The sequence below is a fragment of the Alexandromys fortis genome, unplaced genomic scaffold (assembly GCF_014885135.2).
Source record: "Alexandromys fortis isolate MF-2015 unplaced genomic scaffold, M_Fortis_MF-2015_v1.1 scaffold_150, whole genome shotgun sequence".
Lineage (NCBI taxonomy): Eukaryota > Metazoa > Chordata > Mammalia > Rodentia > Cricetidae > Alexandromys > Alexandromys fortis.
In genome coordinates, this window is record NW_026068027.1 from 1,569,135 (window position 1) to 1,593,675 (window position 24,541).

A 24,541-nucleotide genomic window follows, 5' to 3' on the forward strand; every position below is an offset into this window, starting at 1 on the left:
TACACTTGTGTAATGGAGGCAGAGGCAACAGGTAGAGAGGAGGTGAGCCAATAAAGCAAGTCAGCTGAAGCGATCTCATCCGAATTCTGTCATGATGCACGTGACTTGACCAAAAATTGCCAAATCTGGACCTTACCACCTCAGGTCCAACCCACTTCAACTCTGTTGAAACATTCAAACAAAATAAAAATCTATATCTACATCTAGAGATAAAAATAATTACATACACCTAAACAAATATATATATTTTTGCTTTGCTAATATATAATTTTTTATAAAAATGTCAATAATAAAAATGATATATGCTTATTACATAAAAGTTACCAGTAGAAAACAAGAGAAAATTAGTCAAAACCACTCCACCTAAAGCAGCTTCTGTTTAGTATTTTTTAGAATACTTTTAGTTAAACCTATTTATTTATTTTTAAAGATTTCATTTATTTGTAGTTTGTACGTATGAGTGTTCTGCCTGCATCCATGTATGTATACATGTGCATACAGTGCCTATGAAGGCTGGAAGAGGGGGCAGGATACCCCAGATCCAGAATCACAGACGTTGTGAACTTCCATTTTTTTTTCGTGGTTTGGTTCTGAACCTGGGTCCTCTGGAAGAGCAGCCAGTGCTCTTAACCTCTGAGCCACCTCTCCAGCCCCTAGACTGTTTTTAATGGTAGTTTGAACTGTGCATTGGGTTTAAAAAGTAGAATCGACCATATTTAGATCCCACCACATTTATTTATTTATTTATTTATTTATTTATTTATTTATTTATTTATTTATTTATTTTCCAGACACAAGGTTTCTCTGTGTAGCCCTGGGTGTTCTGGAACTCACTCTGTAGATCAGGCTACCACCGACTGGCTATTTTTTTTAAACTTGGAGATGAGATCAAGGCCGGTCTTGAACTCATGGTCCTTCCTCCTCGGGCCCCCGAGTGTCTGGGATTTGGGTGTGTGATCCTGCTAGTTCCACCACGTTGGCCATAGAGCATCCTCACTCTCAGCCCTAGCTAACATCCTTCCTTCCTTCGCTTTTACGCTACCCACCCTCTATTCTCGCCAAACTCTGGCATTTTATTTTTGTCTTTCACTGCAAGTCACCCCAAATCTTTCCTACAAATTAAAGAGTTCATCTTCTCAGGTTGGCAGTGCCCTTGGTGATGGGGGCTATCAGAAACGTGTGTGAACTGATGATTCTGCCTTCGCCGAAGCAGGTCTTCCCCAGGGACGGGGTCTGTAAAGCTGGGGGGGGGGTCAGAAGAGGGCATGGATGATGAGGTAGGTCTCCAGGGCAGCAGAGAGGTATCCCTGAGAACATGCTGGGAGGAATGCAGCAGAGAGCATGCTGGGAGGGAAGCAGCCTCAACCGAGAACCAGCTGTGGCACTTTCGCAAGCCACCGTGTCTTTCTGAGCTTCAGTTTCTTCATTGTGAGACATGGATGATGGCTAACACACCCTTTGCCAGTGCGGTGCCAGGATTAGGTGGATAACAGATGATGGTCTTGGCACACAGTGGACAGAGGGTGAAAAAGGAGGTATCACTATCATTGCGTGTACTTGTGGTTGGTGGTGAAGCTAGCGGTTTTGCATGTTTGATGATCCACATAAGGGTCTCTGGAGTATTTCAGAGACACAGTGCAGTTAAAACCCGTTCGTCCACACTCCGTTTGGACAGAGGCGGAGACGATTGCTGTTCCACAAGTAAATGCAGAAGAAACTGTCAATAGCTGAGGTAGGGGATTCTAAAAGACACACGCGGTGACGCTGCCAGGTTTGTCTGTGCATGCCCATAATCCCAGTGTTTGGAACAGCAGGATCATTGTCAGGAGTTTGAGGCCAGCCTGGGGTACAGAGAGAAATCCTGCCTTGAACAAACAAAACCATGTCCTAAGCAAATGTTGCTTAGACGTATGTGCAGGCTTTCCTGGTACAAAGCCCGGGAAAACTGAAGGTGAGAAGGGGCAGTGGGTGGTGCTGCTGATTTGGGATGGTGTAGGTTCAGGGGAGGAGGCGTCCTCTTGGGTGGTGGTTTGATGAATCAGTGACTTAAATACGGTTCCCTGACCCCAAGTGGATCCTCGGACCTCCACAGTGCTGGTCCACTGCTCAGGTCCCCTGGGGTCAATCTTTACCTTCCATTACCATCTTGATCCAATCCACATAGTTGAGTACTTTGGTGTAGAAGCCGTACCCCTTACCACACCCGACGCCCCAGGATACAATGCCTGTGGCCACCCAGTGAAGAGTACGATTGTCCCACACCACGAAGACGCTGCCACTGTCCCCTTGGCAGACACTATTCATCTGAGCCTCGTCCCCAACACAGAACATGTTCTCAGAAAACACCTCAGTTCGCTGCCTCTGGCGGAGCCAGGCTTGACAGGCCTCCCTGGGAGCTACAGGCAGCTTTGAGTATTTCAGCTTTGTCGTTAACCAGCCCATCTCCACACCAAACCCACTGACATAGCCCCACAGGCCGCTGTGGTAGAGGGTCTCATTGTCGGGCAGACAGATTGGGAGGACGTTGGGGCCCAGGGGGACACTGTGCTGAAGCTCAAGGAGGGCAATGTCCCCGTTGAAGTTGTGGGACTCATGCTGGCGGTAGTCTGGGTGAACCACGACCCTCCGGACAGGATGGTTCCCTAGTTTCAGCAGCTCGCCTATGTCTGTGTGACCGAGAAACACTTCCACACTCTGGTCCTTTCTGAGATAGACGCTGTCCTTGGGGTAAATGGTATGGGCAGCAGTCAGGATCCATCTGTCACCCAGCAGGGCTCCGCCCCCACGACCGTAAATACTGGTGAAGGCTTGCCAAGGGAAGTTGCCCAGCTTAGCTGGGGAAGAACCAAAAGTCTTCGGGTTCTGGACAATGGGGATGACGGGTCTTCCACAGACTGCAAGAGAGGAGAGGGAAGGAGAGCTATCAAGAACTTCAGGATATTAGAGACCTGTGAGGTGCTGTGGTAGGTGCAAAGAGACTCCCAGGTGCGAGGAGGCTCCAGGTGCAAGGAGGCTCCAGGTGCAAGGAGGCTCCAGGTGCAAGGAGGCTCCCAGGTGCGAGGAGGCTCCAGGTGCAAGGAGGCTCCAGATGTGAGGAGGCTCCCAGGTGTGAGGAGGCTCCCAGATGTGACTCCTCAGAGGGCTAGGACCTTCCAGGTGTGTACATCACGAGCACTGATGTGAGCAGTGACTTAATCTTACATCATGGAGCACAAATCCTGCATGGAACAGGACAGTGGGGCCTTCCCTCCCGCCTTAGACATCATAGAAGCATTCCTTAGCTCTCATAGGGCTATCTCTGGTTCGAATTTTATTGTCAGTGCTTTTTGCCGATTTTCTGTGCCACTCCTTGACTCCCAACATCTCCCACGCCACCCACTTCTCAACCCAGGCTCCCCTTTGTCTGCTCTGTGGATCAAATTTAGTTAGGGGGCAGTACTTTTGTTTGAAAATATGGGTTTCACCCAGGCATGTTGGTACAGGCTGTAATACCAGAATTTGGGAAACAGGCAGAAAAATGAGAAGTTCAAGGACGTCTTTGACTACAGATTCTAGGGAGTTTGAGGCCATTCTGGTATATAGAGATAGTTTCAAAAAAAGAAAAAGAGAAAACAAAAACAAAAAAACTCAAAACCACCACCACAATCACCACCACCACCACCAAAAAAAAAAAAACCACAAAGAAGTATGAAGTGCTGTTATAATTGTTATAATGTGGATGACCTTGAAAGCGTTATGCTAAGGTGAGAATTAACCAAAAAAAGACTCAAAGTGTGATTCCATTTGTATGCAATGTCCAGAATGGACTAATCCATAGAGGTAGGAAGTAGACTAGTGGTTGACAGGGTGAGCGTGTGTGTGCTTGCGTGTGTGCATGTGTGTGTGCATATGTATGCGGAGGCCAGAGGTTAGTCTTGGCTGTCGTCTTTCCTCAAGTGTCTTTTATCTGATTTTTGAGACAGGTGCTTTAGGTTGGATAAGACCCCAGTGCTTTGATTACAAGTGTATTAATTTATTTGCACACACACACAATAGTGTGTGTTTGTTTTGCCGGGGATTGACCTTATGTATAGACCACCTCTTAGGCAGGTGGTCTACCATAGAGCTACCCCCTGCCACCTCTCTGAGACATATCTTGACCTTTGGAGAATGAGGGATGAGCTCCTTGCCTCTTCTTTTCTAGACCCTCTTTACATCGCCATGAGCCTCTGTCTTCACCTCTATTGTCTATTCCAGAACTTTCCTTTCACCCCATGTCCCAGCCCTCCCAGTAACAGCAGAGGCCGCTGGCATCTGGCCACTGCAACAGCACCAGGTGGGCAGTTACTCACCTGGCTCACATCGAGGAACCTCCTCCCCATCCTGTCTGTCCTTCCAAGTCCCCAAGGATGGACAGCTGAATGTCCCTGTGGAGCAGAATGAGGGACAACCAAGAAGTAAGCCCAGCACTGGGGATGTCCAGCTAATAGGATAGGTACTTGGAGGCCTTGTGCCTTTTTAGAGGAGCAAGGCAGATGGGAACTATCTCCTCTACAGCTGGAGACTCACCAGTCTGTTTGGCCTCATAATAGGGATCTTGGCAGCAGTTCTGGATCCTGGGAGGGTCAGCTCCAGGTGTGGTGACAGTCTCAGAGTCTCCATCGGGCTGGGTCACAGCTATAGGGAAACAGCAGTTCTTAGGGACTCTTGGAGACTTGCAAACTGGCAAAGTGGGAGATGCTTCTGCCTGTGTCTGTCTTATGGTCAGTGCACAGCTCAGCCGTGTCTGTATGGTCAGTGCATAGCTCAGCCATGTCTGTATGGTCAGTGCTCAGCTCAGCCGTGTCTGTATGGTCAGTGCATAGCTCAGCCATGTCTGTATGGTCAGTGCACAGCTCAACCGTGTCTGTATGGTCAGTATACAGCTCAGCCGTGTCTGTATGGTCAGCACACAGCTCAGCCGTGTCTGTATGGTCAGCGCACAGCTCAGTTGTGTCTGTATGGTCAGTGCACAGCTCAGCCGTGTCTGTATGGTCAGTACACAAGGCTCAACAAAATCCATACTGATTTTCAGAGATAAGATTTTTAATACTCCAAGAACTTGAAAGCCACTGTGAGAAGTGGGTTGTTGCAGAATGTTTAACTATGCAAAAATATACTGCATTTGTTTACGCTGTCACATGGTTGTTTAATTTAAAAGATGTGTTGCTGTTTTACCTTGCCTGCCAACAGTACCTGACTGGTCTAATAAAAAGCTGAATGGCCAATAGTAAGGGAGGGGGTATAGGAGGAACTTCCTGGCAAGAGGAGTAAGTAGGAGGAGGAATTTAAGCTCAAGGAAGAAAGAAAAAGAGATGCCAGGGGCCAGACAGACCGACACAGAGGAAGCAGGAAAGTAAGACATACAGAATGAAGGAAAGATAAAAAGCCCCAAGGCAAAGCATAGATGAATAGAAACAGGTTAAATTAAGAGCTGGTAGGACAAGCTGAAGCTAAGGCTGAGTTTTCATATTAATAATAAGTCTCCATGTCTTTATTTGGGAGCTGGTTGGCAGCCCAAAGAAAATTCCAACTACAGCAAGTTCTGAACTGGTCTTTCCAAACACAGCTGGTGGATGTATTAATTAGCAAAACTTCTTTGGAAGGATGCTAAACAACTTCAAAATTTAAAAATGCAAATGTGTTGTATCCTAGCACATAAGTTGCAAAGAATTTGCCATAAAGAAATCCTCACACCTGTGTTCAAAGATGTGTGTGTAAGGATATGCACAGCCACATTGTTGGTGGGAAGGAAGTATCTATCTATCCATGGGAGACTCACTAAATAGTGTTACAGCGATCAAGGGAATATTATGTGTTATTAAAAATATAGTCAATGGTCACCATATTATGAGACATGGCCTTTAAGACACACTAAATTTGGGGCTGGAGAAATGGCTCAGCAGTAAAGACCATTTGCTGTTCTTCCAGAGGACCCTGGTTCAGTTCCCAGTACCCACGTGGCAGCTCACGACTCTAGCTGTAGGTAGTCTTTCTCCCTCTTCTGGCCTCTGCAGGTACTAGGCACACACATGGTGCACAGACATACGTACAAGCAAAACAAATAAGTCTTAAAAAAAGGCATACTGAGCTTAAAAAGTGGCAACCTTAGCTGGGCCATGGTGGTACATGCCTTTAATCCCAGCGCTTGGAAGGTAGAGGCAGGTGGATCTCTGTGAGTTGGAGGCCAGCCTGGTCTACAAGAGCTAGTTCCAGGACAGGTTCCAAAGCTACAGAGTAAATCAGTTTTGTGCTACAAGGCGCCAGGACCCAGGGATGGGCTCACAAAGTTTCTCTCCCTACACTCCAGGAGGGACCCTCACCTACAGCTTGGTAGAGAGCCAGGAAGCCCTTGTGCAGGTGTGCCATCTTGTTCTGGGGTGAAGAGTGTGTCCGGAAGGTCAGCCGCAAACTCCTCCCCAAGGACACGAACTCTCTGAGAGCAGGAGGGCTCTCCAGAGAGGAACTGTGCTGCCCGCACAGCCGGATTGCATCTGTTCCTCTGGTTGAAATCTGAAAGAGGAAGTGTAGGGCAAGTCTGTAGCACTGGCCGCAGGATGCAGTCATGTCTGCATCGTTCCAGCTCTGCCTGGAAATGAAGCTCCCCTGTGGAGCTCAGAAGCTGTTCAGTGTTGAGGTTGGTCTGAATTAGCTTTGGGTCTCGTTTTTTCAGCTCCCAAGTTTCTCTGAGTGACCATGCAATTGGCTCCCTCTTGTGTCTACTCTGATCACCTTGTAAAACTCGCTCTGCTTTCCTTCTTCCAGGAGATTCCTTTGAAACCTTGGGCTTTCTGCACTTCTCACTGGATTGTAAATTCCAAGAAAAGACTATATCTGCTTCACACAAAACTGAGTCCCTGAAGCTTGGAACAGGCCTTTAGATCTTAGCACAACTGATGCCATGATGGGAGCGCCATTCAGGCCATAAAACTCAGCACGCAGACTGTGCCAACCGCTTAAATGAGAACAAATACTTAATTCATCGAAGTCCATAGTTCTGGGAAAGTCTCTAGTGTACTGACCTTGCTTAACTGAAGTATGTCAACCCAGGATATATATTTGTGTGTGTGTGTGTGTGTGTGTGTGTGTGTGTGTATGTGTATGTTTAAAAGCTCACCCTGAGAAAGACTTAGGGCCTTACTGGGATTCCAGTGTAGTCACTGACTGGCTAATAAATACCTTCTTCTTTCCTTTCCTTTCCTTTCCTTTCCTTTCCTTTCCTTTCCTTTCCTTTCCTTTCCTTTCCTTTCCTTTCCTTTCCTTCCCTTCCCTTCCCTTCCCTTCCCTTCCCTTCCCTTCCCTTCCCTTCCCTTCCCTTCCCTTCCCTTCCCTTCCCTTCCCTTCCCTTCCCTTCCCTTCCCTTCCCTTCCCTTCCCTTCCCTNCCCCCCCCCCCCCCCCCCCCCCCCCCCCCCCCCCCCCCCCCCCCCCCGTGTGTGTGTCTTTCTATCAATTGTTTCCCTGTGTTGACCAATGGCTTGATCTGGTATGACACCATCCTCACTGCCCTGGGCTTAAGAACTCTTGCTGGGGACCTGAACACTTTTGGCTCTGCCAGGTCACCCAGAGGAACCAAAAACCCTTTCCCCTGTCCCACTCTCGGAGCACTTGCTCGTGTTTCTACTTGACTCCTGCTTGTGGTCTGGCTCTGTCTGGTACCTGTGTAGAGGTGGGGACAAGCCAGGCCTCTCTCATCCAGGGCTCCCTGTCATCTAAGCAGAAGGCACACAGGGAGGGAGATATAGCTCCCCCAAGGCGTTCATTCCCTCAGCTTCCCAGCCTGCTCTAAGCAGCCCCAGGAAAGGGGGAAGAAGTAAGTTCTACTCTTTCCTTTTTCTTGGTTCATGCCTTCTTTTCAACCAGTGACCTGCAGAATTGGAAAACACTAAAACCTAGCTGCCCCTGGGCCTGGCAAGGGCATCATTGCCAGACAAGGCAGCCTGTGTAGAACGGACTTTCCCCTCTGTTCAACACAAACCCAGGAGACTTTAAACAGTTCTCACTAGGTCCTTTCTAGAAGTATTAAAGCCAACTGCAAAACAAAAACAAAAAACAAAACAAAACAAACAAACAAACAAAAAAACAGAAAAAAAAAAAAACAGCTGCTAAAAAGATTTCCTTTATCACCCAGGCATGCCCAGATAGTAGAAAAAAATGATAAAAGTTTAAAAAAAATCTAAAGGTATAACTAGGTCCCAGTTACTAGAGGGAGCTCAAAGATGTTTAACAGCAAAGCACTGATTGAGAGACAAGAACTTTTTCGTAAACCTTCTCTTATGATAACACACAGTACGACTTACACAGCAACGTTTTGGTGTCTTGCCCTCTGCTGGAAGACTATCTCATAGCTGAAAGTTTGCCCCTCATCAAAATATACAGTTGGACTATCTCATGTTTACAACAAAATTCCTGGGGATCTGAGGGGATCTGAGCAGAAACCAGCTCCCCAGGACTGACCCAACACCAAATCCCTGTACTTCTTTAACTAACCAGTTCAGCTACCCTTATCCAGATTAAACAACACTCAGTGACCCTGGAGACAAAAGGAGAAATTGTGGTCCATATTGCCTAAGATAGGCATCCTGGAGGCCTGCCTGTCATCCTGAAATAGACCTCTCCTGCCTGTGAAGACACCCGGGGGCCTCTGATTCTCATGAGTACAATTCTTCCAGAGAGACAGGTACTCACTGTCTGGGACCTGAAAAATATATCCTTCAGCCTCCCACTGGCAGAGGAGAGTCAATCATTATTCCCTTTAAAGGGACGGACCCAGAAAGAGGTTACAGTGGGCGGCTTACCTGGGCCAGGTTGCCCTAAGGATATAAAAATTCCCCAACACTGTTTGATGAGACACTAAATACTTATCCCCTGCCCTTCTGTCAGAGGTTTCTTAGGGCCATATTCTTAGAATAGCCTCTAAAACCAGAATAGATTATGAAGGGGCCACCGAGGAACTGCTGCAAGAGGCACAGACCATGGGCTACAGAAGGTCAGATAAGAAAGCCCCACTGTGCATCAGAGGCTCCCTATCTTGGCTACCAGCTGAAGGGAGGCAAAAGGAGCCTCTCTCAGAGTGGGATTGCTGCCGTCCTCCAGATTCTAACTCCAAAGACTAAGAGACAGGTTGGAGAGTTCCTAGGTGAGGGTAGGCATTGCCACATGCGGATGCCAGAGTTTGCAAGGCCTCTAAACACCAGCACCAAGCGAGGCGCTGAGTCCTTATTCTGGACTGAGACTAAACAAAAGGCCTTTGAGGCTTTAAAAACAGCACCGACTTCTGATTCTGCCCTAACTCTTCCAGACGTCCCAAAACCTCTTCATCTGTTTGTCCATAAAACAAAAGACATTACAAAAGAGTTTTTAGCCCAAACGTTGGGGCCATGGAACTGCCCTGTGACATACCTGTCCAAACCAAATTGACCCCGTAGTTCCAGAATGGCCCAACTGTCTAAGAGCTGTGGTGGCCACTGCTAGTCTAATGGAAACTAGTTAACAACTCTGGGTCAGGTTGTATAATTCTCGACACACCATGCTGCTGAGACAGGATGCTCATGGTGTTTGTCCTCGGAGGAACCCCAGGATGCTGGCTAATGTCTGTGTGACCCAGTGCCATGCCCTACTCTTGGACCACTTTCTGGTTTGAGAAACACTACCATCGATCCTGCTGCCCTCTTGCCTGATGAAGACCCTTAGATGTTCATCCATGACTGTAACGAGATGAAAGATGAATCCAGGAACATGGGAGCTGGAGTGGTTACTTTAACTGAAATAATTTGGGCCCAAACCGGGAGCCTCAGCCCAGAGAGCAGAACTGATCGCTTCTGACCCAGGCTCTCAGATGGGAAGAAGGAAAGTCCATGGCTGTAGACACTGGCAGTTGTTACGCTTTTACTACTGTGCACGCCCACAGTATGATCTGTAGAGAAGGCAGCTTCTCACCACTGGGGAAAGGACATTAGAAATAAAGAGAAAATCTTGGCCTTCTTGGGGGTTATTTGAATTCCCCTATAAGCTGATGACATCAAAAAGATGACTCCCCTGCGGTGAGAGTAACTGGGCTGTTGACCTGGCTGCCTAGCAGGTGGCTCTAAGGCAGTGGGATCCACTGATATTCAGATGACATACCCCAGTCCAGTGCTACCTAAGAGCACTTAGGTACAACCAAGAGGAGACAGAGGATGTAAAAAACAAACAGCTGGAACCACACCACAGTTTGATGGAGGACACCAGAGGGGAAGATCATTCTCCCAGAAACAACTGTGAGGACTCTGGTTCTCCAGGATCCACAATACTTTCTGAGTTGCTCAGACCAAGATCTATTATACCTACATTGGACATCCTGGCATGGGAATCTCAGCTAGATGCCAGGTTTGGGCTCAGGTAAAAAAAAACAAGACCAAAAGAAAAATGAAAATTAAAAACAAAGCCAAAACAAACCAAACAGCCTATGCAGGAAGGGATTTGAATGAGAGGCCAACATCCTGGGGAACTCTGGGAAGACTGACTTCTCTGAGATCCAGCCTGCCAGGGAAGGATACAAGGACTTGTCGGTTTTTCTAGATACCTTTTCCAGGTGGGTAGAAACTTTCCCCACCCAGATTGAAACTGCTCAAGTAGTAGCTTAAAAGTTCCTCCCGAAGTGGTTCCCTGATTTGGCCTACCCCTAGAAATGGGGTCTAACAGTGGTCTGACTTTCACAGTGAGAACATCTTAATTAATAGTAGAAGCCTTAGGTATGGATAGGGAACTTGATTGTCCGTATAGACCTCAGAGTTCTGGGCGGATTAAAAGAATAAACAGGATGTTAAAGAAACTCTAACAAAACTCTCACTTGAGTCCAGGGAAGGCAGGGGTTGGGGGTATAGACCTCCTTCCCTTTCCTTTCCTTTGGGCCTGCTGCATCCCATATGAGGAAGGATTTACCCCCTATGAGATTATGCTTGGATGACCTCCCTGACTGCTTCCCAGGCTCAGAGGCCAGCTGTTGGCAGAACTCTCTAACCATCCTGTTCTCAAGTCAAGGTTCTCCAGTCCTCTATAAAAACTATCCACTGGTCTATCCAAAGGACCCAGCCAGCCTGAGTCCACCACCAGTTTCTCCTTGTTTGAATCTGGTGATATTGTCTGGGTCAAGCAGGTCGCCAAGGGATGCTGGAACCAGCTTCGAAAGGGTGCTACACGGTGACTCTCTCGGCTCCTATTGCTGTGAGTGAAGGTAGCTGTCATTACACTATGGATCCACCTCACTCTGGGCAAGAAAGTAGAAGGAACAGCCATGGCTGTTGCCGCTGCTGCCAGATGAACTGTCTCCAGACTACGGACCGATTCCAATCAAGGTTTTGCCAGGTCCCAGGCTCTTCCACACCCTGCCCCTTCATTCCCTTCTGAGTCTTATTTTTGTATGAATAGAGGGTCATGGTCCAATGCCCACTGCCCTCAGGCCTAAACCTGGGAACTGAGGTTCCCAGCTGCAGGAAAGGGATTAGAAAATGACCACAGACCAGCAACCCGTAGTCATCTTGACCCTTGTTCACTGATGCCCACTTTAAATGTTTGGTTGCACTGAAAAACAAAAACAAAAGGATGTGGGAGTTTATCTTTTAAGATTGGAATCCAGAGTTTACAATTCTATGCATGCCCTGCAGCCGGGCTCCCCAGCTGTCAAAGAAAAGGGAGTTTCCATTGCAAAACTTGGGGTTGTGAAACATAGGTTTCCTGGAAAATTCCTTTAAAAAGAGTCTGGCCTTTGGGAAACAGGGAAAATGTAGGGAATCAGACTTTATGCCACAGGAAGGGACTCTAGAGATAGGTTTAAACTGCCCCTTAATAGACCAGAACCTATTTCTATGTAACACGTGTAATAAAAACCCAGAGATGGATATTAGGGTTCAACTCGAAGATCAGAAAAGCAAAACAGCCAGTCACTGGCTCTGATTTCTACCTCAATCCGAAGTGGCGATCCAGCCTCCAGGAATCTCAGAATGAGACTGTGTCTGAGAGCTGTCTCCTCCCATTTTATAATCCTTTCTAGGGCTGGGATTAAAGGTGTGCACCACTACCACCTGGTTTCTATGGCAAACTAGTGTGGCTACTGGGATTAAAGGTGTGTGTCACCACTGCCTGGTCTGTAAGGCTGACCAGTGGGGCTGTTTTACTCTCTGATCTTCAAGCAGGCTTTATTTATTAAAATACAAATGAGATATCACTACATTTCTGAATTAAAACAACAGTTGGAGTCCCTTGGAGAAGTAGTCCTGTGGAATCAGAGAGGTTTTAGACTTTCTTCTCATGCGACAAGGGAGACTGTGTGTGACTTTAGGAGAAGCCTGTTGTTTCTATGCTAATCCATAAGGCGTGATGAAAATAGTCTTGCCAGGGCTGGACAAAAGCCTCAAAGATTTCAAAGATATAAATCCCATAACTGACAGCAGTGTCTGTTCTCTTGGTCCTGATGGCTAACTACTCTACCATCAACACTGGCTAGGCCTCTGATTCTCTTTCTGATTGGATTAACAGCGGGTCCTGCATCTTAAACTATATAGTTAATTATGTATCAATTCAGTACAATTAGTGGTTATTAGGATCAATTATGCCTCTTGAGAGCAGGGTGAGTTCATGATTTGACTCATTCACTAAAGAGCAGTGGGGAACATAACAGGGCCCCAGACCTTAGTAGGCCCAGAACTTAGCATAACTGACTCTGCAATGAAAGTACCATTCAGGCCATCAAACTCAGCATGTAGACAGCACCACCTGCTAAAATGAAAACAAAGACCTAATCCATCAAAGCCCATAGTTCTGGGAAATTCTCTAATATACTAACCTTGCTTTTTGGCTTCTGTACTTCCACTTCTGGCTAACTGTTCTTTTCTTTTTCCCTTTCTTTCTTTCTTTCTTTCTTTCTTTCTTTCTTTCTTTCTTTCTTTCTTTCTTTCCTTCCTTCCTTCCTTCCTTCCTTCCTTCCTTCCTTCCTTTCTTTCCTTTTCTTTTTGCAAGCTCACCCTAAGAAAGACTCAGAAGTACACTGAGATCCTGAACACCCAGCGTAATCTCCGACTGGCTATTAAACTTTCTATTGGTTTAAACCTGTATCTGAGTAGTCTTTTCTGGTAGATACCCTACAACACTTGCTGTGTTCTGTTGACTGTGAGTTTATATTACTCTCATCGGTTAATAAAGAACTGATTGGTCAGTAGCCAGGCAGGAAGTATAGGAGGGATAGCCAACATGAGAATGCTGGGAGGAAGAAGGGCGGAGTCAGTGGAGGTGCCAGGAAACACAGCATCTTGCTAGTTCTCTCATTCTCTACGACTTCATCCAGCCTGACGCTCTATGGTCGCATTACTGAGAAGAAGTTGGTAGGAAAACATTTCTCAGTTGCCCTAAATGTTTTGCTCAGATCTGCCCACGATTGATCTCTCAACATCAACAAATGGAACTCCCCACATTTAGGAGGCAGAAAGCACTTGGCATAGGAAACATCTCAGCTGAAGTGTGTTCCCAATGAAGGGATGAGTTAGGTTCTATTTTTCCTCATCTCTTGCATGCTTGCTTACCATCCCCCATGTTACGACAGCACAAAGCCCTCTCCTCACCATTTCCGTGCCCTTGGACATCCCCGGTCTCCAGACCACGAACAAAGTGGACTCCTACAGCTTATAAATGACCCGGTCTGTGGCAATTTATTACAGCAGCAGAAGATGAACTGAGATACAATATTCAAATGGTTCACATAGGACTTTAAGTCAGCAGCTTCATGTTTTAATCTTAAATAAAAATGGTCAGGAGGCAGAGGCAGGCGGATCTCTGTGAGTTCGAGGCCAGCCTGGTCTACAAGAGTTAGTTCCAGGACAGAAACCAAAAGCTACTGAGAAACCCTGTCTTGAAAAATCCAAAAAAATTAAAAAAAAAACAAAAATGGTCAGTCAAATATTATTAGCCATCACAAGAAAGTCTCTCAGGTAAAAAGCCGAGGCAGAGGCACCTAAACCACACAAACAGTGAAAAGAGACCCTGGGTAAACAGTGATAATGCAGAAAACAGGAAACATTTAAAACCGACCCCCAGGAGAGGGGAACAAGGAGATATTGCGCATGTATGATAAGAACCTCATATTTAGAAAGAATGAGTCCCCATGAAGAAACCACCAACGAAACGGTTTGAATATCAAGATGAGGAAGTTGGGGCTAAAAGTGAAGTTCAGGTCAGTGTGTCTCTCAGTTCGCATGAGACACTGGGTCGATTCTGAGCACCACAGAGAAAAAAACAAAAATATCCTAGAAAGTGGAGCAAAAAAGACAGAGCAGGAAAACAGAACAGAACAGAGAACCGAACTAGAGAATCAGCCCACAGCCCACGACAGCTGGAGCACAGCAGAGACTGGTGGCTCACAACCACCTGCAGCTCCAGCCCCAGGGGTCTCATGTCCTCTTTTGGCCTCCTCTGGCACCTGCCGGCACATGTGCGCGCACACACACAGACACACACATACACATGTGCGCGCACACACACACACATATTAAAAAAGAACAAGAAAGGAAGCATTCATCTATAAATTATTAAATAAATAAAGCAAGAATGTTGCCAAAACTAAAGGACCAGATCAGCCCCACACAATGAGCAAAGAGCCATCTGTATCATGGCCCACAAAATGGAGGCTCAGAATACTGGAATAAGGAAAATATTTCCAAAATTCTAGGTGGAAAAATGGGAGACTGAGAGTGACGACAGCTTCAGACTTTTAAGCATTTCTAGAGATAGAAGACAATGTCGTCAAAATTCTGAAAGGAAAATGACTTCAGATCTGGGGTAATATACCCAGATAAACTGTCCGCCCATAGTGAGGGTAGAACTACGCCACTTAGGTCATCTGGAACTTAACGCACCTTCTTTAAGGAAGTTCTTGGAGAACGAGAAACCCATGAGTTTGAGAAGAAAGGCATGTAATTGCCGTATATCATGTGCTCAGATCTGCAAGTTTATAGTCCTAATAGTGCGGATAATAAATATTGGTTTTCTTAAACTGATAATATAAGAAAATGGAAGGAGGGGCGGGGAGGGGGCTGTGGGTGGTGAAGGTCTTACTGCTGGAGCCAGTACCCACCTTCTCTAAGTGGAAGTTTAGAGAGGAATGAGGATGAAACAAATACTCAAAGCCATGGAATAGGGCAAGCATAGTAATTGTATGTATGAAGGTAAACACCAGTGGGGACACCTGGGTTGACAATGGTTGCCCCGGGGTAGGCTGAAACCACTCCTTCTCATTGCAATCCTTGAAGGACTCTGATTTTTTTTTTTTTATGTCCTCTCGCCCGCTCCTTCTTTCTCTACACAGGGAATTGGATCTAGAATCTTGGAAATCTTCTACCAGTGAGCTGTATTCCTAACTCTTTGGGGAAAAAGTCTTTTAATCAGATTTATAACCAAAGCACTCAGAAAGCTGAGGCAGGAGGATGGTGAGTTCAAAGCTAGCCTGGGTCGCTTACTGTTTTGTTTTCGAGACACGGTCTCCCTATATAGCCTAGGCTGGCTTTGAACTTGCTCTGCAGTCGGAAGGCCTTGAACTTTTGATCTTCCTGCCCCAGTCTTTTAAGTCCCAGGATAATGGCCTCAACCACTAAATCTGGGTATGATTTCTGACTTTAAAAATTATATGCATGTCTTATTTTGACATAAATAAAATTTAACCCAAAAGATAATATTAGCTATGACTTAAAAAATTCTTACTTTGAATAGTGCCCTTGCTGAAATTTATGACATCTCCTCCCAAATGAACTTGGTCTTCACTTGATACTTAAATCATTTGCCATTAATTATGTCCAGTTTCCTGATTCAGTAGAGCAGGCATTCAACAATAAATACCTCGAGAGCTTGAGGTCCCAGACCTGCGACTAGATAGTAGGCTAGGAATATCTGTGTGTCCCTTTGTAAGTCCTCAAAACCCAGGGCCTGCCCTACAGCCTTCTCTCTTGCTTGGTGGGTCTCAGTAGGTTGCCAGGGATGGAGATGGTAGTGGGAGGTTCTGTACGGAGTGTAAGGCTGTTGCTTCCCAGGTTAACGAGCTCCCGGGACCTCTAACTCGGACACTTAATTCTTTCTCTAGATGGGTGATTCAGGGTAGAGTAACATCCCACTGCCCATGGGAGGCTCCCCACCCCAAGAGTCACTTGCCCTGCTCACTGTGACAGAGTCCCCTTCACAGTCTGGGGATGGCTCCAGATCAAAGTCCTGGAAGACCAGCCTCACGGCAAACCCCTCCGGAGCCTCGATATCAGTGTGGCTCTCCTGGCCTTTGAGATACGGTTCTGGGTATCCGGGGGACGTCACTTGCTGTGGTAGCTGCTGGGCCAAGAGTACAGAGGCCTGTGTAGGGCAGGTATGGAGGACTCCCCAAAGGAGCAGCCAGCACCTGTGAGTGAGTAGGGGAGACAAGGTGAGGTCACATAGCTCTTCCAGAGGATACGGAAATATTGGGTGTAGTAAGTGATGGTAAGGGGTTGAGAGAGCGCTGTCCTGAGCCCCAGGGCGTGGGCACTTCCTGATGCCACTTTCCTCACCCGAGCCTGTGTAGATGCCCGTCTAGGTTCCCATACAGCCTGACCTCCAAGACTTCAGGGTTTCTAACCTGGGAAGACACTGCTCCTTTTCCCCCGTGAGTCTCTAAACCAGGTAGTCTCCTGCCTCAGCCAGGCCTAATCCCATCCTGGAGTATAAATTAGGGGGCCTTTAAACATGATTCCTGACTCAGAGGATTGAACAGGCCACTTTCAGGCCAAATTCAGTTCCCTCTAGGTCGTTCCCAACCCTCCCTCCCATCCCCACCGTGTGTGTGTGTGTGTGTGTGTGTGTGTGTGTGTGTGTGTGTGTGTACATACACAACCCTGTGTCCTGCCTCCCTCTCTCCCCTGCCCCTTTCTCCTCCAGGGCCCTCTACAGGCAAACTCACATCTTGCAGCTTGTGGAGGGAGCGCTCCACAGGTGGTTTCCAGCCCTGCGACCAGGCCTCTGGAGCCTGACATCTGGCACCAACTGGAGTGCTTGGCCCAGGGCTGGGAGCCGGAGGTGGGGCTAGAGGAGGGCCTTTGGGGAGAAGTTACTGGAAATGACTTAAGAAATCCTGGGGTGAGTGCCACCTGCTGTCAGGCTAAGGAACAGCTCTCACCGGAATTGACAGGAGAAATCGTCAAAACCATGCTGGGGACAGGGCAGAGTGAGAGAGAGTTGACCCTTGACTCTTGTGCTTTTTTTTTGGGGGGGGGGCGTGTTGAGAGAGAGTCTTATATATCCCAGGCTGGTCTCAAACTTGCTATGTAGTGGAGACTGGTCTCGAACTCCTGTTCCTTCTGCCTCCTCTCCAGCTCTAGGATTACAGGTGCACCCCCCCCCCCAATCTTGTTTGTGTTTTTGAAACAGGGTTTCAATTTACAGCCCAGGTTGCTGTGGAACTCATGTAGTCCAGACTGGCCCTAAAACTCATGGCAATCCTGCTGCCGTAGCCTCTGGAGTGCTGGAATTAGAGGCAGCTCTTCTGTGGTATTTTACCACATGTGTGTATCTTGGGAAGGATGATGTTTTTTTTTTTTTTTTGACTCCGACTGCTGCCTTTAACGGGCTAATCTGTCCTTCCCCCTAATTTGCATGACCCGTCTGCCTCTTGGAGAACTTGAAGTTTGTGACCCATGAACTTCTTTTCTTCTCTTTCTTGGTCAAGAGTGGGTGAGTTCATGCAGTCATTTGAATTCCAACCACAGCATCTGGAGAGTCCTTGTCTAGCAGAGCCTGGCCTGTGGTCCAGCCCAGGAATCTCTGGATACCTAGGGACTCAGCTGGTAACTCAAGCTTAGAGACCAATATCAGGAGGCATAGTTTGAGTAGAGGATTTTTCCCTGCACCCACCAAGGAAGACAACTCGCTCATGGCTTGGTGAGCGTGAGAAGGCTGGGGTGCACAGGTGGAGGTGGCTTGTCCTGTCCTTGGAGGAAGCAGGCATGCAGAAAGGATTGCAGTCTAGAGCCAGTTGCTTCTTCAACTAGCATGTGGTTATTTGGCTTCTCACAAAAGCAACACATTGCAAACCACGGGAGTACTGTGGTGGTTTGAATGGAGATCATTCTCATCGGCTGTGAATGCTTGCTTGCTATAGGCTGGGGATGGTCTCTGCAGGCTAGGGAATGGTCCTCGTAGTCTGGGGATGGTCCCTGAAGGCTTGGAATGGTCTCTGCAGGCAAGGGATGGCCCCTACAGGTTGGAAATGGTCCCTGTAGACTGGGGATGGTTCCTGCAGGCTGAGGATGGTCCTTGCAGGCTTGGGATGGTCCCTGCAGGCTGGGGATGGTTCCTGCAGGCTGGGGATGGTCCCTGTAGGCTGGGAATGGTCTCTGCAAGCTAGGATGGTTCCTACAGGCTGGGAAGAGTCCCTGTAGGCTAGGGATGGTCCCTACAGGCTGGGAATGGTCACTGTAAGCTGGGGATGGTCTCTGCAGGCTAGGGATGGTCCCTTTAGGTTGGGGATGAACCCCCTAGGCTCACATATTTGAATGCTTGATCTCCGAGCCAGCCCAGTCTTGATCTCTCTCTGCCTACACCTTGTGGATCTGATGTGAGATCTCAGCTACTTCTCCAGAGCCACTTTATGATGTAATGGATCAACCATTTGACACTGGAAGTGAGCCCCCAATAAAATGGGTTCTTCTATTGGCTGCCTTTGCATTGGTGTCTCTTCCCAGTAGCTAAGATAATAGAACAGTAGCTAAGATAAATATGTTCAGGTTCTCTGGTTTCTATAGACTTAAAAGGTTGGAAAGCTGTAGTCCATGCTTGCGAGGGAATAGGCAGTGAGTGAAGATCAGGGTCCCCAGTTTCCTAGACACGACTTTGAGAAGCAAAAGTGTGCCATGTCCCAACCCCCTACACACCTGGAGATGATTGCCCCCCCCCCCCTTCATGGCTGGGATAGAATCCAGGGACTTCCACATGCAAAGCAAGAATCCTACTACCGAACTACCTCACCAACTTATTTCTGCTTGTTTGGTTTGAGATAGAACTCAATTAGTAGCCCAGGCTAGCTTTGATTTCTTAGCCTCATGAGTGCCAGGATTATAGGCACATACCTGGTCTGTAGCCATCTTCGGAGGAGTGGGCCCCTCTAGCTGGGCTCCCGAGGACTACTGAAGCCTATTTCCCCCTCTAACTATTAGGGCCACACAGAGCTCCTGGGAGGCCTGAGGTGGCTCATCTGCACAAGGTGAGCAGTTATTTTTGGCCCACAACAAATCTGACAGGAAGAAAACAGCTCAACTGAGGAGAAGTATCCTTCATAGCTGACCTTGTCTTTGATAGTCTATAGGGTCCAGTCTGCACTCTGTTCCCAAGCTTCTGATCATTCTCTAAGAGAGGCGGGGACCTGAGTGCCCAGGCTAGCACCTCAGAAAGGATGTCCCATGAAATCTTTTTGGAGAAGAGAAAGGTTTTAAAAGGAGACTTTTAGCCCAGCACTAGGGAGGCAGAGGTAGGTGGATCTCTGTGAGTTCAAGGCCAGCCTGGTCTACAAGAGCTAGTTCTAGGACAGACTCCATAGCCACAGAGAATCCCTGTCTCACCAAACGAGAGAGAGAGACAGAGAGAGAGAGAGAGAGAGAGAGAGAGAGAGAGAGAGAGAGGAGGGAGAGGAGAGAGAGAGGGAGAGAGGGGAGAGAGAGAGGGAGAGAGAGGAGAGAGAGAGAGGAGGGAGAGAGGAAGAGAGAGGAGAGAGAGAGAGGGAGAGAGAGGAGAGAGAGAGGAGAGAGAGAGAGAGAGAGGAGAGAGGACTCCCACTGTTTTTTCCCACATTAAGGGGTGTTTTGCAACACAATGTTATGATTTAAATGGGACAGAGGAATTTCCTGGAATAGGGAGCTTTCACTTTCAAAACAGAAGAAATACTGAGAAAAATCAGAATGGATACTCATCCTACATGGCCAGGAGTTGAAGGACTGGGTGGAGGCTGGATGAAAAGACACAGGGAGCCCAGAGGGAAAGAAACAGGCGTCCAGGCCCAGCATATACTGGTCCCTGGGAGGGAATCTACCTTTGGATATGAGGGTCCACTTTACTCCCACCTGGGTGTTATGGCTAAAGTTTGTATTTGGGTAAAGGGGAGGAAGCCCCCAGGGACTTGGGATTGATGGTTGTGTGTGTGGCTGGTGACCACAGGCCCTTGTGGTCTGGGAATGAGCGGTCACGTCCCTGTCCTGCCTTCATCACCACTTTCCCTGCTCTGGAGCCTCCTCTCCAGTCAGCAGAGACAGGAATGAGGCGATTACTCAGTAGTTTCTAGCCAGGCCTAGAGAAGCAGAGGTATCTGCCTGAATAATCACGGCACCAACACAGGCACCGTCTTTTCAGAGCTGACACTGTGTCTGATGGTAACACTTGGCCAGAGCCTTTTCACCTCCTTTTGTGTGCAAGGTCTCAGCTCATGGTAACCTCTGCTGTAGGAATTCCTACAGCCAGTAGCCTTTAAGTTACCAGCCCACTTGGGTGTGGCCTCTTATACTATATATGCCCATGTAAAGCATGGGTCCGGTCTCTTTTCTGGCTGCAGGATTCGGTTGCTGTTCCCTGTTCAAGCAGAGGATTGTAATTTGTGAGTCTACCACTAAATAAATAACCCTCTATTATACTCAATTCTGAGCTAGTGTGGGATTTCTTTTAAGCGTCCTTCTTCATCTGGTGCCCCACGTGGATTCGAACTCCACATTTACTGGGTGAATTGGCTTAAAAGCCTAAATGGTCCAAAGCCCAGAAAGTCTCCACCCCACCCGCTTGACTTGATTATACCTACTAAGTAGTTTTTTGTAAAACCCCCGCCAAGCATGCACACTCCCCCTACCCCCACTGCCACATTCCCTGCCTCATGACAACTTGCCTGACTTCTGATTTGTACTCCCGGCTCCTGAGTTCTGGGCTTCTTGTTCTGTGTAAGGAGTCGATTTAATTGCTTTTATTTGACAAGCAAAGCATATTTCTCAGTATTTAACCAGCACCAAGGCCAGGAAACCAAAGCAGCTCAGGACTGTTCGTGGCACCAGGTTGCACCTCTAGTCATGAACCTGCAACCACAACACCTGCTGGACAAAAAGATTATTACACCTAAGACAATTTACCAGATTTCATAAAAGGTAATTAATAAACCAATAAACTTGAAAGTTATACAGGGGCTGGAGAGATGGCTCTGCGGTTAAGAGCATTGCCTGCTCTTCCAAAGGTCCTGAGTTCAATTCCCAGCAACCACATGGTGGCTCACAACCATCTGTAATGGGGTCTGGTGCCCTCTTCTGGCCTTCAGGCACACACGCAGACAGGATATTGTATACATAATAAATAAATTAATTAAAAAAGAAAGTTATACAATTGCAGACAACATTATCATTGAAACTTTTAGTAACATTTTGCTAATACTATGGATTGTATTCTTCAAGGCTTATATAGTTATGGTGATACATCCATTTATTAGATATTGGGACTCAGTTTTTTCTTCATATTATATCCTTAAAAAAGGTTTGATAACAAGAATGAGGCACTTTTAGAAATAATACAGTCTTGACAGACTAATGATGAATAGCTAGCTGACAGGATTAATACCATCAAAAATCAAAAGTTACCTGAAAAAATTAATACTATTAAAAAGGGTAACATTAATTTGACAGATAAAATTAAATCCATGTCAAAGGATACTGAGAAATTATCTGAAAGAATTCATACTGTTGAATTTAACAATCAAAATTTGTTTAAAAGTTATGATATGTTAGTAGATAGTTTCTCTCCTGAAAGGTAATCGGCACAATATCCAAATAATGTCCAAGGATGAGGTGTTATCTTAAAAGGAGAAACTTCAGACCTTGGAATCACATGTTCAGAATGAGGAACAGAGGCTAGGTGCCTCAATGAAGTGACTAGAAATACATACAGGCCAGGAGATTCAGACTTTACAATAGACAGTAGTAAAAAGATTTGAAATGATTGAGGAAATTATTGGAGCTGATGAACAGGGAAAGAAGGTGCAAGGATAGGATTTAACACTGCCAGTAGCTGTCAGAGATGACTTACTCAGGGTGTTAGCTTCCTACCCTGTAATCTACTCTGAAAAAGCATCAGGTTCTAAAGGCCCAAAAGGATCCAAAGAAGGTAGATGGATACCTATAGGAATGAATAATCTAAAAGAAATAAAGCAAGCAATTGTAACTTACAGCTTGCATTCTGCATTTGTTAGGGAGATGGTAAAGACATGGGCTTCTAGCATTAAAGCCACGCCACATGACTGGCTTCAGTTAGTTTCAGCAGTCCTGGATGATGGGCCTCAACTGATGTTTAATGCTATTTCAGGGAAGAGGCTAAAAGTTTAGAACAACAGGGAAAAGCAAAAGGATTTGAGACTTCCCAAGGTCAAATTCTTGGTGAGGGCACTTATGTTGACCCACAGGCTCAAGCTCTTTACAATGAACCAATCTTGTCCCTATGCCACACAGCAGCCTTAAATGCTTGGGACAGGATTTAAGAACTAGGAAAATGAATTGAATCATATGTCAGGGTTAAACAGGGCTAGAGAGAACCCTTTAGTAACTTTTTAGAAAGACTAACTAAGGATGTACAAATAGGAGTAACAGACCCAGATGAGAGACGAGTACTTATTGAATCTGGCTTTTGAAAATGCCAACTTAGAATGCAAAAAGATACTCTGGCCTTTAAAGGTAAGATCAGCACCAATGGATGAATGTATCCTGCATACAATGAACACTGAGACATTTGACATTTGACTATAATGCTGAATCATGAGTAGGAGAAGCAATTTCCAAAGGAATGAGGAGACATCAAAATACCAAATGTTTTAATTGTGGTATAATAGGACATCTGAGAAGGGATTGTAGACAAGGAATTCCTAGGAATAATATCTCCCCTGGGGATGGCAAGAATAAGAGGATTCAGCCTTAGGTATATGTAGGAGGTGTGGCAAAGGCTGACATTGGACCAATGAATGCAGATCAACAAAAACAGACAAAGCAACCCAGTACAATTGGGAAACTCCTTCAGGGGGATCTCTTGCGAGCCCCCAAATCAAAAGTGGTCCAGTCTTTCCCAGTCACTGTGGAGGACATGTCTCACCAGGGAAATTTTAAAAATCCAGAGCCTTCTGTAAAAAACCATACTGTACTAGATGATGGAATAAACATGGAGGAGAAATCAAAAATCCCAATAGAAAATAGGAAATGTATATTCTATCAGACTTCTATAAATGATCAAAGAGCAAAGCTAAGAGTTTGTCTAAATGGTATTGTAATTGTGGGTTTGATAGACACAGCTGTGGACATGAATATCATTACTCCAGAATCTTGGCATCCAAATTGTCCTCTTCAAGAGGCAGATGGTCAATTACTAGGAACTGGAACCCTATCTCAAGTGAAAAAAAAAGCACAGCATGGTTTAATGCCTAGGGCCAGAAGGACAGAGAGGAAGGCTCAGGCCATATGTGGCTAATATTGCAGTGAATTTATTGAGTTGTGACCTGCTGTAGCAATGGAATACCCAGATTACCTGCAGTCCCAGAAACTCTTAATACTGGGAAGAATATTATAAGAATATTATAAAGATCACCAGCCATTCAGGCTGAACAAGAATACAAAGCAACTAAACCTTCAGAGGTACTAATGGCTCTACATTTAAAATGGGTAACTGAGAAACCAATATGGGTTAAACAGTGGCCATTAACAGAAGACAAACTGCAGGCTTTAGAACAACTGGTACAGGAGCAACTAAATGCTCACCATATTGAAGAATCAACCAGCCCTTGGAATTCTCCTGTACTTGTTGTTAAAAGGAAATCCGGTAAATGGAGAATGGTGACAGATCTAAGAGCTGTCAACAAGGTAATTCAACCTATGGGCCCTCTATAGTCTGGAATTCCTCTGCCTTATCTAGTACCAAAAGGGTGGCCTCTCATAGTTATTAATTTGAAATATTTTCTTCACTATGCCTTTACAAGAAAAGGACAGAGAAAAAATTGTAATCACAGTGCCTACTTTTAATAATTCTCAGCCTACTAGGAGATATCAATGGACTATCCTTCCACAGGGAATGCTCAATGGTCCCACATTGTGCCAGTACTTTGTAAATCAGACACTGTAAATAATACATAAAAAATTTCCTAAATCTATAATTTATCATTGCCCGATGACATTTTGCTATCTGATTTAAACATAGATACTTTAGAAAGAATGTTTAAAGAAGTAAAGAAAATTTTGCCAAAATGGGGATTACAAATTGCTCCTGAAAAAAATACAGAGAGGTGATTCTGTCAATTACCTAGATTATAGAATAGGTTTACAGAAAATTAGGACACAAAAGGCACAAGTTAGGAGAGACTGGTTGTGGATTCTTAATGACTTTCAAAGGTTGTTAGGAGACATGTCCAGTCTATGTCCAGCTGTTGGGATAACACCTGATCTAATAGTTCATTTAAACAAAACCTTAGATGGTAACAAAGACTTAAAT

The 24,541-nt window shown here is 46.1% G+C and overlaps 1 protein-coding gene across 1 annotated transcript; it reads right to left on the minus strand.

The window, feature by feature from the left end:
• Positions 1-443: 443 nt before the first annotated feature.
• Positions 444-17,034, minus strand: C1rl (complement C1r subcomponent like). The gene is given in 7 exon segments (XM_050163963.1): positions 444-2,894; positions 4,332-4,406; positions 4,549-4,656; positions 6,342-6,531; positions 16,196-16,424; positions 16,962-17,001; positions 17,004-17,034. Coding segments are annotated over 7 exon segments (1,446 nt in total). The 3' UTR covers positions 444-2,121.
• Between the last annotated feature and the right edge of the window lie 7,507 nt (positions 17,035-24,541).